Below are 13,935 nucleotides of genomic sequence, written 5' to 3' on the forward strand. Positions count from 1 at the left end.
AAGCAATAGAGATTGTGACATAGTACACAGATTAATCACGGTGTTGAAAGCCTAAGAACAATCTCTTGAAAGGAAAAAGTTGTGCTCGCTTGCTTTAGAATTCTATAAAAGTGGTAACTTTAGTAAGTGTTCCACTTTCATCTTCGGGTGCTTCAATTAGCAATACCATCAAGGCTTTCTCTTCAACACCACATTTAGTTTGTAAACCAGACATGCAAGTAATCAACGATTAGGTTCTGTCTGAGTCTCCAAAAGTCCGAATGCATCCAACTCTGTCCTTTCTGTCACACCAGGGCCAAGCATATTAGCTACATGAAAGTTGTTTGTTGCAGTTGCCAATTCTTCCAAACTAAAAGTTGGTAGCTCGTGGAGTTTAACATCGTTCAGGTTTTTGGATGGTAAACTCTCCCTGCTTTTATTTTCCCTTGCTATGGCAAATTTTAATAGTAAGCTATGCATCTAGCAATTTCTAGTTCCCATTGCTAATGATAGGGCATATTACCTCTTTTTTTGGTCATCCATCTCCATAAGAAGTATGCGGTGCTGGGAATAGCCATTGCTCCAATAATCACTGTAATTGTGATGATTACTTTCAAATTTCTCTCGTTTTCTGTGTATTAGAACAAGTTTCAACTAATTCTGTCAAATTTTTGAAAATAAATCTATATAATATCTAAGAGTTAAAGCTAATGCTAAGCTTTTGTTGAGTCACATCATATCAAAAAAATATAAAAATGTTAATGTATGCAATAAATTCTACTACTCTATCATTGTACCATATCATCCACTTATTTTCAACATCTTCTTTCTCTTTTTAAACTTTTCGTCTCCCTATTATTTAAAAAACAAAACAAAACAAAAACAAAAACTTTTCTTCTCCCTGTTAGTCCACCACTATTGTTAAACTTCTTCCAACTTTTCCTCTCCCATTTTGCTTCTTTATCTCCCTACTACTCTTTACTTACCATTACACATCCTTCATCATTTCTTCTTTCTTATATTTTGACTTTTCTTCTCTCCATCTTATTTTGTATAAATTTGATATCATTTCCCTCATTCAATTTATATTTTTCTCACACCAAAAATGTGAGTACTCTCTCTCGGTAGATTTTTGTTCTTTCTTATTGCTCTAATTTAGGCTGCTGGTTTTTTTTTTTCTTTCCCCATCCATAAGTCTTCTTTCTCCCTTTTATAGCTTTGGTTGGATTTTGATTTGAGTTGTTAGCACATATGTGGAACTTGTTAGAACATATGTCATGAAGAATTGGCTAATCCTTTAACAAAACACACTTTACTTATTATTGGGTAGATCTAAGATGTGTTTAATACTTCAAGGAACAAGAGTTCAAGTTTAGTATTGAAACCATGCAAATCTGTTCAAGAAACTAGTGAAGAAATGTTGTATTTTAAAGCTTGACAGCAGCTTGATAGATTGTATCTATCGAGGTTTAGAAGGGAACTTCAGCCCGATGCTTGACAGCAGCTCGACAGATAACCTATTTATCAAGAATTACGAAATTCAGATTTCTAGATCTATTTTTCATGCATATCCAAGTTATTTGTGTAGGGTTTCTTTTCTCACAACCCTAGACATATATAAGGATTATTTTAAGAGCCATCTAAGGTGCTGCAACTTAATGCAAAATGATTATTCACTCAAATTGTGACCGAAGACAATTTGCTCTAGTTCATCTTTCATTGTAGAAGCTACTGCGTTTGTGCGCTAAGAGTTTTGTAACCAAAGAGCTCCTTGATCTTCATTGTGTGGATGAACTGAAGAACTTTGCAGCCAACATCTTTTTCAAGTTAGTATGTTAATCACATACCGGGATCCGTGCATTGATTGGTTAGTCACATACTTGGAGCTGTGCATTGAAAGGAGAGATTATCACTACATTACAAGTCCAATTGGGTATTAGGGTAAGGGTTCAACTGTAGGTTGATATAAGATATTGGAATTCCTTTTACTTGTAACTGCTTGTTTTGATAATAGTGGATTCTCGGGAGTGATGACCTTAAATTCATCCGGTGGGGTTTTGCTTCGGTGGTTTTCCCCATTCGTAATCAAATCACCTATGTCAAATTTATTTTCCGCTGCATTTAACTTTAGTTGGTGATTTGTTTGTGCTACCATGCCTATTACATGTAATTAAATCTAATTAATTCACTTGGCTAATTAATTGATTTAATTTACCAAAGGGGTCAATACATTCTTGGCCTATCAAGTGGTATCAGAGCGGGCACACTTTGATTAGGGTTAATCTTTACTATGTGATCCATTGACCCCTGTTTGCCATGGATAGAGGACAATCTCTCATTATACTTCTTTTATTTTATGGCACTAACTATGCATACTGGAAAGTACACATGAGAGTTTTCTTGCAGTCCTTAGATAAGAAGGTGTGGCAAGCTGTGGAAGTCAAAGGAAGCGCCGGTAGATTGGGATGATGCCAAGATTAAAGCGATGAACTTCAACAGTAGAGCATTGAACGCGTTATTCAGTGCGGTCACAAATGAGGAATTCAAGAAGATATCCTCTACTGAAACTGCAAAGGAAGCATGGACTATCTTCCAGACAACCTATGAAGGGACTAAGGCTATCAAGGATTCAAAGTTTCAAAGGCTTACCACGAGCTTTGAAGAAATTAAGATGGAGCAAGGTAAGTCATTTGATGAGTTCTATGCCAAGCTGAAGGACATAGTGAACTCTACATTTAATCTTAGGGAAACCATTCCAGAACCCAAGATTGTAATAAAGGTGCTTAGATCTCTTTCGGAGAGATTCCATGCCAAGATCACCGCCATTGAGGAATCAAAGGACATTGTCCAAATTCCTTTGACAGAGCTAGTTGGCAACTTGCAAACCTATGAATTGGGTTTGACCAGGATCGGGAAATCAAGCAAGAGCAAAAGTATGGCATTGAAGGTCAAAAGTAGTGATATTGATGAGTCTTCTGATGATAAAAATTCTAAGATGAAATCCTATATCACAAGGCAGTTCAAAAAGTTCATGAAGAATGCTAATGCTAAAGGATTTGATAAAGACTGTAAGTAGTCCAGTTCGTCTCAGTTCAAGAACCAAGACAGAGGAAAGAAGGATGCTAAGGAAGGCGGTTAGTACACTATTCCCTCCAGACCAAAGTGCTTTGGATGTCAAGGTTTTGGACATATGAAACAAGAATGTCCAACTTATCTCAAGATCATTAGGAAAAGCAAAGCCCTTGTTGCTACCTTAAGTGACATCGAACCTGACACTGAGTCAGATAATAGTGATGATGAGGGAATCTTAAATGCCTTCACTACCACAATGAATTCTACTGAGGGGATTGTTGAAGAGGTAGATGAAGAAGAGGACTTAGTGGAGTCTAAATTTGAGAAAATGGATGAACAGGATGACATCCATACAATCTATGCAAAGTTGTACAAGGTCTCCGAAAAGCATGAGAAATTGTATAGGCTGGCCACCAAGAAGCTAAGTGAAGTGGAACTTGATCGAGAAGAGCTCTTCACAAAATTTGATGAAGCTAATCAAACCATTGGAGCACTCGGATTTGAGAACAACTTCCTTGCTAAAAGAACCAAGAAGCTCGAAGTAGAATTGTCACAGGTTAGAGCTCAATTGGAGAGGACTTCCAGTGCAAAGCTTGATGAGATGCTTAGCTTTTAGAAATTTGCTTATGATAGAACAGGTTTAGGGTATGATTTCTCTTCTCCTAATTTTGTTTCTTCTAGTACTGCTGTGTTTGTCTCACCTACTAATAATGTTAATTCTGACAACAATGATGTTAAAACTGTTTTAGCTAATGAGAATATAGACAAAGGAAAATCTATCTTAGGAGCACCTCCAAAACTTGAACAGAGAGAGACTAGAAACCCTAGGACTAAGAAGGGAAATAACCAAAAGTCTAAACAGAAGAAGCAGCATATTTATCATCATTGTGGAGCTTCAGGGTATACTCGTCCAAATTGCTACAAGTGGCTAGCCACTCAATAGAGCAATAGCATGATCTCGTCTAGAAACCAGAATCAGTTTCCATCCTCTTTTGCTACTCTTGGAGATCTTAAGGCCCTTATGTTCCTTTCGAACTTGAACGGTTTCAATTCTTCCCCCTCATCATCGAATCAAGGATTCGTCAAACAGAAAGGTTCTTCCAAGGTGTGGAAGGAAAAAGGCTCAAAGTGATTTAGTCACTTTTGTCTCTCTCCCTCTTTGTGATGTTGCATTACTTGTGTGTTTTGCTTTCTAGTGTTTGAGTTAGTGTAGTTTTATGCTATGCTTTGTTTAACATGTTTTTGTTTGTTTGTTTTTAGTTTTTGCTTTATTTTGTTTTTCATAAAAATAAAAGTAAAAATTGAAAAATAAAAAAATACAAAAACAGTGTGTGTTTTGTGTACATTTTTACTTTTGTACCTTGGATGGCCATTGAAACAAAGTTTTCTAAACTTTATATCGTTTGTAGCTTAGATGAGCATCTCAATGCACAACTAAGCAAGTGAGCTTTATGGCTCATGTTTGTAATGAGTAAGATTAAGTAATCTCTTGTACTTAACACTCATATCACTCTTTTTGATGGGAAAGACTAGAAAATCCTAAGAGAAAGACGTAAATAACCATCTTACCACTAAAGTCCGCTAATCATGAATAACATCTATGTGCTTTGGTATAGCAAAATTGTGATGTTTAAAACTTAACATAATTGGGTATTTCTTTTTTCTCTCTTATATGTCCATGCATGATATGCTCAAAAGAAAAAAATATGCAAAGAAAACTAAAAGCAAAAATAATCAAAATACTTTTAAATATGGTTGCAAGCGTGTTTCTAGGAGATGTGGGAGTTATAAGATTTACCTCGAAGATGATAGTCCTCATCAAACAATTATGATTGTGTGTGAGTTAAATTGATTTTCTCATATCTTAAATCATCATAACATGAGACACTTATGCAATATTGTGATGTTTTCACACACAACACGCAAATTCTTTACTACTTTTGATACATGTGCAGGTACAATGTGATTTGGCCATCACAAGAGATACATGTGTTAATATATGCTCACTAAACTGTCTTAACTTGTTTTTGAAATATAAAATTGGTTAAACTTGTTTAGTATGTGTGTGTGTTTTGGATCATGAATGCTTTACATTTTTTCTTGTTGAGAGATGTGTTTGAAGATTAATATGTTGTTTGGATCTATGTTGAGTAGCTTGCTTGGTTGCATTCATCTCTTTGTGTTTTTCCTCTCTCTGAAAAACTGCTTTGTATCAAGCCTGACAGCTTCTCGACAAATAGCTATCTATCAAGACCCTTGGACTTCTTTTCTTGACAGATTCTATCTCATTTTCGATCCATCGAGCTATTTAGAATTTGTCAATAGATTCTCGATCCATCGAGAAAGTTTCTATTCGGCCGATAGCTTCTTGACAGCTGTTCGATCCATCGAGTTAATTCTGCCATCAACAGATTCTCGACAGCACCTCGACAGATTTATCTGTCGAGAATTAGTGCTCGACAGAATCTCGATAGATCCTCAATCCATCGAGACGCGTTTTCCTTAAATAGATTCAACGTGAAATCAGACTTCATTTCTCTCGTTCTCTCTCGACAAAAACTGTTTTTTCACCTCCCAAACACCTTCTTCTCACTCAAAACCTCCTACCCTCTTGGATTTGAACCTTGTTTGAGCATTTCTCCTCTGGTATGCTCCCTTAATCCTTCATTCTTCATGCATTTCACGCATTTAGACCTAGGTTTTGGGTTTTCTTGATTTTTTTTTTTTTTGGGTTTTTGAAAATTGTTGAGTATTTTGTGAAATTTTTGGGTTGGGTGTTGTGTTTATGATGTTATATGCTCGTGCATTGCATTACATTTGCATTTTCACAATGTTTCATGCATTATAGATGAGTGTTTGTATGTTGGAACTTGTGTGTGGATAGGATTGGATTGGGTTGAACTCATGATGCAATTTTTTTTTGCAAGTCACCTGCTCATGGACATTTCATGCATACGTACCTTTTCCTTTTTTTTGGTACTCTCTGTTGATGGTGCTTTTCTATTTCTCACTCTTAGACAGTCTGCGCATGGCACCCAAGCACAAATCCACTCCATCCCGGAACCCTCTTCATTCCGGGGCATCATTTTTTGATCCTACTCCTCTTCATGTTTGGTTCCGTGATGAGAAGGCCCGTCAGGACTTTTCGGAGAACTTCTCTAAATGTGTCATTCATTCGGAACACCACATGATTCTATTGGACTTTTCCAATACTACTCTACCAACTGTCATACACAGTCAGGGACGGGAATCTTTATGTAAGATACTCATGAGTTGTCCCTCCGTGATCATAGAGGAGTTCTACTCCAATATGCACGATTTTGATTCTTTTGTGCCTTGCTTTATTACTCATGTACGAGGTATACGTATAGTAGTTACTCCGGAGCTTATCTCCGAAGTGCTACATGTTCCGAGGGCATCGCATCCTAATTACCTCGGATGTCCACGTCCGAGGACTGTGTCCAAAGACGAAATTCTGTCTCTCTTTTGTGAGACACCTTCTTCATAGGGTGATCGTAAAAAACCTCATGCTCGGGCTTTACAAAAGGTCCGAGGTTGTTTAATATGGTGATGACATTTGTTCTCTATCCCTTGTCTCACTATAACTCCATTACCGAGCCTCGTGCTCGCCTTTTACTTTCCCTCATTGAGGACCTTACTATAAACTTTCCCTCTCACTTCATTCTCTCCCATATAGATGTCTATAAGGATATGGCGACCCATGATAAGCTTATCTTTCTTTCTACTATCACGAGGATCATTCGCCATTCCTCTGTCTCCTATCCGAAGCCCGTTCACTTTTCCTTCATGGGTGCTTTAAGCGCGGCGTCTGTTTGTAGGAGCGAGACCCAGCTTCGACCGAAGCGGTCACAGACTGAGACGGCGACTCCTCTAGCCTCCTTCATTCCATCCACCTTTGCTCCTTCTTCTTGGAGTGGTGGTGGTGTGACTCTTAAGGCCATCATAGCTCAGCTTGAGCATATGGATGCTCACCTTGACACTCTTAGTGATGAGTTGTATCAGGTGAACACTCATGTTGGCTGTATTGCTCGATGGCAGGCTCAAATGGGTGGCTTCATACCTTCTCCTTCTCCTTCACCCGAGGCTTTTGGCGAGGATGGCACTGATGATGAGGATGAGGATGAGGATGAGGATGCTAACTCTTCCAGCGATGACGAGATGACTGGTTCTCAATGACTTACCCTTTGTCATTCGTGACAAAAAGAGGGAGTGGTTTTGGGTTGAGAGTAGTCATGTACTTAGGGAGAGTGTCATTTTTGTTAGGGAGAGTGTATATATCTTTTGAGAGATGTAGTGAAGATTTATGTATCTTGTCTTTCTTTTCTTTTTGGATACATTATCTTTTTGTACATCGATATTGTGACCACTTAGTGATAGCAAACATTGTATTTCTTTTTCTCTTATATATATATATATATATATATATATATATATATGATGTTGTTATCATTTTTCACCTATCTCTCCACATGTTGTTTCTTTTTTCTCTTTATACACATGAATCTTATGTATGCAATCTTCTATTTCTGTTTCACACTAAGATGCCTTGATGAGTTTTGTTTAAAGTGTTTCAGAAAGACAGGTTATCAAAATCTATCATGCCATGAATTCTTTTCTTGCAAAATTTTTCAAGAGTTTGTGTTAGGATTAGATTTTATTGTATTTAACAAATGATTATGAGTTTAGTGATTTATGACTTCTTTTATACTTCATTTGTTTGTTGTGGTTTTGTCATGGATTGCCAAAGGGGGAGATTGTTAGGACATATGTGGAACTTGTTAGAACATATGTCATGTAGAATTGACTAATCCTTTGACAAAACGTACTCTATCTGTAATTGGGTAGATCTAGGATGTGTTTAATACTTCAAGGAACAAGAGGTCAAGTTTAGTATTGAAGCCATGCAAATCTGTTCAAGAAACAAGTGAAGAAGTGCTATATTTTAAAGCTTGACAGCAACTCGACAGATAACCTATCTACATGGTTTTAAAAATCGGTACAGTGAAAGAACCAGAAAAAGGACTGATTACCGGTTTTCTAGTTGAACCGAGGTTCGACCAGACGTCATAAATAATTTAATTAATATTATAAAATTAATAATTATAAAAATAAATAAGTAAATAATTTTATACCTGGTCATTTTAACTAAAAAATTAAATAATAGTAAACATTAAACTTTAGCTTACCAACTTTTAGGCACCACTCAACACAATTCAATCAAAACAAAAACAAAAAAGCATATACAAGAACCCACAACCCACTATTAAATATTTTAGTTATTTTTTAACCTTTCAAATAACAAAAATTAAGTGCACTAATGGGTAGTAATATCATTGCCCACTTGATATTTTTTTTCCCTCTACACATTCTACATGTTAATACTTAATATCCCAACAACCACACATTTTGAAATCTATACAACCACTGCCACACGTTTGGTTCAAGTTTCAACAATACTTTTTTACATTTTCCCATCTCACTTCTTGCTTTTCATATCTCTCTTCAATACTCTCTCTCTCTCTCTCTCTCATGAATATGAGCATGTGCAGATCATTAAAAATGAAGCAACAGAAAAAAAAAAAAAAATCTACTTATCTAAAGCAACAGATCATTAAAAAGCAGCAGAAGAAAAAAAAAAAAAAAGCCTCTTTAAGAGGGCCAAGTTGGGTTTTTTGGAGCTGAACAAGTAGGAAAGCACCGCCATGGATATAGCAGCAGCAGCAGTGACAATAGCACCTGTGGTTCTCACAAGCGCCATTGCAGCAGTTTGAACCCAAGGCCTTGGACCAATAACCTTTAAGATTACTACACCCAAAAAAAAAAAAAAAAAAAACCTCAATTTTTTCTTTTTTTTTTTTTCTTTTTTTTTTTTTTTTTTTTTTTTTTTTTTTTTTTTTTTTTTTTTTTCTTTTCTTTAGAGCAAAAGGTAAGTAAAGTAAATCTAATGTTTTTGGGTCACTATTGTGGGTGTTTTAGGCTTCACCACTTCATACTTGAGAGAGCATTTTTAAAATCAAAACCTCTCTTCTTAAATCTGAAACAAGATCTCTCTTTTTATTTTTGGGTTAAAAAACACAATAGCTAAAGTATTTATGAAGAAGTGCTAAAACCGGTTTAACCGTACCGGTTTTCGGTTATGTTGGTTGAACTAGTGGTTTGTACTATTTGTCCGATTTTTCTTTGATTTTTGGTTTTAATTAATAACCGTACCGGATTAAGGTCCGGTCCATTTTTAAAACCATGCCTATCTATCGAGAATTACGAAATTCAGATTTCCAGATCTGTTTTCACGCATATCTAAGTTATTTGTGTAGGGTTTTTTTTCTTACAACCCTAGACATATATAAAGGTTATTTTAAGGGCCGTCTAAGGTGCTGCAACTTGACCAAGGATTTTCTTGATCTTCATCGTATGGATGAACTGAAAAACTTTGCAGCCAACATCTTTCTCAAGTTGGTGTATTAGTCACGTATTGGGATCCGTGTATCGATTGGTTAGTCATGTACTTGGAGCTATGCATTGAAAGGAGAGATTTTTACTACATTACAAGTCCAATTAGATATTGGGATAAGGGTTTAACTGTAGGTTGGTATAAGGTACTATGATTCATTTTACTTATAACCGCATTTAACTTTAGTAGATAATTTGTTTGTGCTACCACACTTATTGTATGTAATTGAATCTAATAAATTCGTTTGGCTAATTAATTGATTTAATTTATCAAAGGGGTCAATACATTCTTGGCCTATCATGAGTTAATGCTTAGTTTTTTTTTGGAAAGAGGAATTTGAGTTTATATCAAAATACAATCTACATAGCTATGAATTTAAATTTGTCTACCAATTGTTTGAGTAAAAAATTATTGTAAAGTCTATCTTTTATTCCTTTGGTTTCATTTTAATTTTGATTAAGATAACATTGCAATTTTGTGATGGGTTTTAATTATCATGATTATCTTCATAATCTTTAAAAGATGACAAATTTGAATAATAAATTTAAAAATTACAAATTTTAGTTGTATATTAGGCTAATATAACGCATTATAATAGAAGTTAGAAGAATGTGAAACACCTTAAAAAATATTAATCAAACACACCAAAAAAATAATATAATGATATATTTATAAAGATAAAAAGATTAAAAAAAATACTTGTAGAAGTCTTTAAAAAAAAAAAAAAAAAAACAATACTTGAAGCAATTGATGCGTGAAGTTGCAACTAGTTTAATCTAATGTGTGAAACTTGGGCTAATTTTGCCAAATAGCATAATTTTTGAAAAAATTAGCAAAAACACATCCGGCCAAATTTATTTAGTTATGTAGCACTTTTTTGTAACTTGATTTTGTCAAACTCGAGTTCCAAGTGAAACTCAAGTTCCAAGCTTAAGTAACATATAATGCTTGGAATTCAAGTTTGGTAAACTTCCGTTTCACTTGTGTTAGAACCAAGTGCTTACTCACTACACTAAAAGCCATATCTAACGGTAAGGGCACAAATTTATTCCCTTAAAGGGTGGTAGCCTAGCGCTAACAGGTTGACTGAGACTTAGCCCAACTTGGCCTCTGCCTCTAGTAGGATGTTGGAATTGGCCCACTGGGCCTCCGCCAACTGTCCCACCTCCAACACCTACACATGTGTAGTAGGGAGTGAAAACCTTGACCTCGCTTTGATACTAGGCCTCCAACAACTTGGAACCAGGGACAGACCCAAGATTTTATGCTAGCGGGGACCAAAGTAAAAAAAAAAAAAAAAAAAAAAAAAAAAAACCTCCAAATAAGCATCCATATGGTATAAAAAAAAAAAAAAAAAATCATTGTTTCTAAATACATCTAGATGCAATCATTTACCAACAAAGACAAAAATATTAAAAATAATAATAATAATAATAATAATGTATTTTTTAATATTAGGCTGGCTAGGAGTTTTTATTTTATTTTGTTGAAGTTAGAGCATTCAAAGTGGTGATGCTAAAATTTTTAGCTTATAGCACCTCATAAAACTACTTTATCTATTTTATTACCTCACTTTACAATACATCTAATATCAAATATTCTATTTTTTTTATCACTTCATTTAAAATAATATAAACAACTCCTTGAAATAATAAAGTAAGGGAGAGAATTTGAGTTTTTTTTTTTTAATTGAAGGAAGAGATATAATTTAATAAAATATTGTATTTTATTTTTACTATAGTTGCAAAAAATTTATCTTTAACTTCTTCAATAACACATGATTTTTTGGTTCTTTAGTGGTAAAATAGTTTTTTTTTTTTTTTTTTTTTGTTGCTAAAATACAATCACTATTGTGAATGTTTTTATTATTTTTGTTAAGTTTTTGGGTTGGATAGTTGCTGTTTGGGTGAGACTTGTTAGACTTATTGAGAAGAAAGAGGGCTTAAGGTTTTAGAAGGAGACCCAACTACAAAAATAAAATATATAATAACTATAAAAATAAAATTAAAAATTAAAAAAAAAAAATTTGACTGGGGGCCATGGCTCCTTTGGGCCCCACCTAGGTTCGTCTCTACTTGAAACTTGAGTTCCAAACTCGAGTTCGAAAAAAGTACTACATAATTAAATAAGTTTGGCTAAATATGTTTCTCCTAAATATTTCCTTAAATTATGCTCTTTGACAAAAAAAGACCGTGAAACTTGTTGGATTTTATGTTTTGTCAATTTATAAGGCCTAAACATCTGACCAATGTGTTACTTAGAAAAATAAAAAGAGGGGGGAAGGGGGTTGTGTTAAGTCAAGTTTCTCTCTAGTCTAATGGATGATCATAAGCATAAGAGTATACAAAACTGGGAGAGAAAAAATGAACTTACCAAATTCCAAATAAGACAAACGAATATATATATCCAACCCACCAGTCGAGGATTTCTGTAGCTCAATTCCACCAATGGAGAATTTTTGCAGGTCAATTAGGTTTCCACCCCATGACATACAACCAATGCCAGTATCATATGCATAAGCTACACAAGAACAGTTCTCCAAGCATTGCTTTTGACAATCATCTTTAGTTCGATATGACCACTCTGCAAAGTCTGGCACTTTGACCATCTCCAATTTCAAAAACCCATCTGCTTTTCCTCCTCCCTCACTTCTATTGTTAACCCTTTCACACTGCAATGGTGTCCTCCTCACACATCCACTCACCCAATTACCTCTATGCCATTCCTCAACAATCTTTGGCTCAAACCCTTTCAAACAACTGTAGATTGGTGAACTCAGCGCATAACAGCTTCCAAATGCACCACAGGTGCCATAAACATCACATTCATTTGCCGGAGCGAACCCAACAACCTCCCAATCCTCCTTCTCATCATCCCAATCTATCTGCATTATATTTCCTTGTGAATCCAAGAAATGTTTTGACAATTCTAACACGTTCGCATAAGCGAAGGTTGCATAAACGGTCTCTTCTTTATCATATACTATAGTAACTCCACTATGATAATCTAGAACCCAGTTCTGTGCTCCAGTAAAGAACTGACCATTCCATGGACCAGGCCGCCAATATGGATGGCCGTCTTTCCAAACGAAACCTTGGGGAATGTTTTGTAGATTAACGCCTGCCGAGAATCTTCCAGTGGATGGATCAGAAGGGCTTTTCCATGATGTCAGTTGTACTTTCTGATTTGTCCTTAAATTAGAAGTAAGTTTCATCTTTGGCAAGAATGTATCACAAGGATGCTGAAAACTCTCCCATACTGTTGCTTCTGTTGTGTCAACTTGCAAAACAAGGTTTCTAGAATCCAACAAAGTGGCACTTGAATTTGGTACAGAGTTTGAAACATTTGATGACCACAGAATCTCTGTCTGTCCATTTAGTACCACAAGATTTCCATCCTCATATATAGTAATGATGATGCCGAAAAATCGTCAGTGAGCTACACGGCACTCACGTGCTCGAAACAACGCTTGCACAACACAAAAAGAGAAGACCTCGCAGAGAGCACCGGTGTGGTGCCGGCCAATACCCTCTGAAGGTCAAGTTAGAACTTCTCACAACTCTAAAGTGTTAGAGAGGGTAAATTATGCATACCTTGGTTGGTGAGGGTATTGGGGTTTTTATAGTGGTAGAGGGTTGACCTCTCCTTATTGGATTAGAAGTCTTTTCCTTATAGGAGTCTCTTTAGACGTATTTTGCGAGATCATTTCCTTGTAGAAGTCTTTTTATTTAACACCAAGCGTGGGGCGCAAGATATTTCTTTATATATGCAAACGTGGAGACCAAGCAAGGCCACGTCAGGGTCGTCAGCTTTGCCTACCCCCTCGTCGGGGTCGTCAGCCTCGTTAGGGTCGTTAGCTTCGCCTACTCCCTTGTCGGGGTCGTCAGCTTCGCCTACTCCCTCATCGGGGTCGTCAGCTTCGCCTACTCCCTCATCGGGGTCGTCAGCCTCGTTAGGGTCGTTAGCTTCGCCTACTCCCTTGTTAGGGTCGTCAGCCTCGTCAGGGTCGTCAGCTTCGCCTACCCCCTCGTCGGGGTCGTCCGCTTCGCCTACTCCCTCATCGAGGTCGTCAGCCTCGTCAGGGTCGTCAGCTTCGCCTACTCCCTCGTTGGGGTCGTTAGCTTCGCCTACTCCCTCGTCGGGGTCGTCAGCCTCGTTAGGGTCGTCAGCTTCGCCTACTCCCTTGTTAGGGTCGTCAGGGTCGTCAGCTTCGCCTATCCCTTCGTCAGGGTCGTCAGCTTCGCCTACTCCCTCGTCGAGGTCGTCAGCTTCGCCTACCCCCTCGTCGGGGTCATCAGCTGACACTACTCCCTTCAGCTTAGTAGTGTCAGCTTTCCATTTATGACAAGTTAACCCCGTCTTCCTAAAGCTGTAGACGTCCTAAAGTTGTTCGACTGCCATTTATGACAAGT

General features: G+C 36.6%; 1 protein-coding gene across 1 annotated transcript; it reads right to left on the reverse strand.

Moving 5' to 3' along the window:
• Nucleotides 1–222: 222 nt before the first annotated feature.
• LOC115991235 (G-type lectin S-receptor-like serine/threonine-protein kinase At1g11330) lies at nucleotides 223–12,928 on the reverse strand. The gene is made up of 3 exons (XM_031114966.1): nucleotides 11,897–12,928; nucleotides 503–610; nucleotides 223–428 (listed from the first exon to the last, which is right to left on the reverse strand). The coding sequence occupies exons 1-3, from the start codon at nucleotides 12,735–12,737 to the stop codon at nucleotides 223–225; spliced, it is 1,155 nt and encodes a 384-aa protein (XP_030970826.1). The 5' UTR covers nucleotides 12,738–12,928.
• Between the last annotated feature and the right edge of the window lie 1,007 nt (nucleotides 12,929–13,935).

This window comes from Quercus lobata, chromosome 5 (genome assembly GCF_001633185.2).
Source record: "Quercus lobata isolate SW786 chromosome 5, ValleyOak3.0 Primary Assembly, whole genome shotgun sequence".
In the NCBI taxonomy this organism is placed as follows: Eukaryota; Viridiplantae; Streptophyta; class Magnoliopsida; order Fagales; family Fagaceae; genus Quercus; species Quercus lobata.

Excerpts from the sequence above, each read along its gene's own strand:
- LOC115991235 (XM_031114966.1), bottom strand. The coding sequence starts at position 12,737 with ATGAAACTTACTTCTAATTTAAGGACAAATCAGAAAGTACAACTGACA. Across the intron at positions 611-11,896 it reads TTTGTCTTATTTGGAATTTG|AAAACGAGAGAAATTTGAAA; the intron begins GTAAGTTCATTT and ends TCTAATACACAG. Across the intron at positions 429-502 it reads ATGGATGACCAAAAAAAGAG|CAAGGGAAAATAAAAGCAGG; the intron begins GTAATATGCCCT and ends AATTTGCCATAG.